The 1,031-nt window shown below is 38.8% G+C and overlaps 1 protein-coding gene across 1 annotated transcript; it reads left to right on the top strand.

The window, feature by feature from the left end:
* Window positions 1–378: 378 nt before the first annotated feature.
* Window positions 379–1,031, top strand: GCK72_015368 (uncharacterized protein; the record flags this gene model as incomplete). The annotated part of the gene is made up of 2 exons (XM_053730817.1): window positions 379–863; window positions 908–1,031. The coding sequence occupies 2 exons, from the start codon at window positions 379–381 to the stop codon at window positions 1,029–1,031; spliced, it is 609 nt and encodes a 202-aa protein (XP_053585589.1).

Below are 1,031 nucleotides of genomic sequence, written 5' to 3'. Positions count from 1 at the left end.
ATCTATATGGATCTTTTGTTTACATTAGGGTATATTACATTTTTCATGGACATATACTTACAGAGCATCAGCATACTACATTCTTCTATTCTATCAACAAAAGCACTAAAGTGTTGTTTTCAATCATAGCTTGATAACGTATTTCAGGTGCGCAGCCAATACTATGAGTAATATTCTTGAAGAAATATGTGTGTACAGAATAGAACTAAATAGGGTAGCGACAATTTCCAGAAAGGAGAAGGGTTTTTTGACCTATGCACTTTCTCTGCGTCTCTAACTCTCTCACATTCAGCTGCTCAAGGACTATTTTTGTGCCATTCCGTATTTTTAACGTCATCGTGATTGGTGATCTATTTCATACGCTCTCGTTGTGTTATTATGGATTCCTGTGAGGATTTTGATATGTGTGAGGACTTGGACAAAATAAATATGTACTTGCCAACAAAGAAAGAGGATAAATCAAAACCATGCAATCATCAAGAGATTGAAGACCGTTTTCGTGAATTCAAGCAATCAACATACAAAGAAATTCACCAGCTATCTTGTGCTTTGAAGAAAGTTGGATATTCTTCTTTGTGTCCGGACGTCAAACGCCGAACAGATTTGGATTATATTCGCGAATGTTTGGATCGAATGACTGCTGACCAAGCTGTGTTTTACAGCCGAGCTGGTGAAGTATTGGTAGGGTGCTACGTCACTCCATTACGTCCGACTGAAGTTCAATGTGGCCAAGGAAATCTTAACCTTTGTCAGTATTTTGCTGCTAAATGGTGCTATAACATTGATGACAACCAGTATGTAGTGATCAACGGATGTGGGGCTGCGTATCCTGTGTCAGAGCTGTTCATCGTCAGAGTTCCAAGGTAACTACACTTATTTTAATCAGAAAATATATTGGTTTTTACAGACCTGAAGCTATGCAAAACGATAGAGAGGTTCGTGCTCAGAAGAAACGAGACAGCGGCATGAGATGGTCAATACCTTCATCGGATATTTCTGGCGTTCAAAAAGTTCTACGTCCTAACAAGTGA

Source organism: Caenorhabditis remanei, chromosome IV (assembly GCF_010183535.1).
Source record: "Caenorhabditis remanei strain PX506 chromosome IV, whole genome shotgun sequence".
NCBI classification, from domain to species: domain Eukaryota; kingdom Metazoa; phylum Nematoda; class Chromadorea; order Rhabditida; family Rhabditidae; genus Caenorhabditis; species Caenorhabditis remanei.
This window is presented reverse-complemented; position numbering and strand designations above follow the sequence as displayed.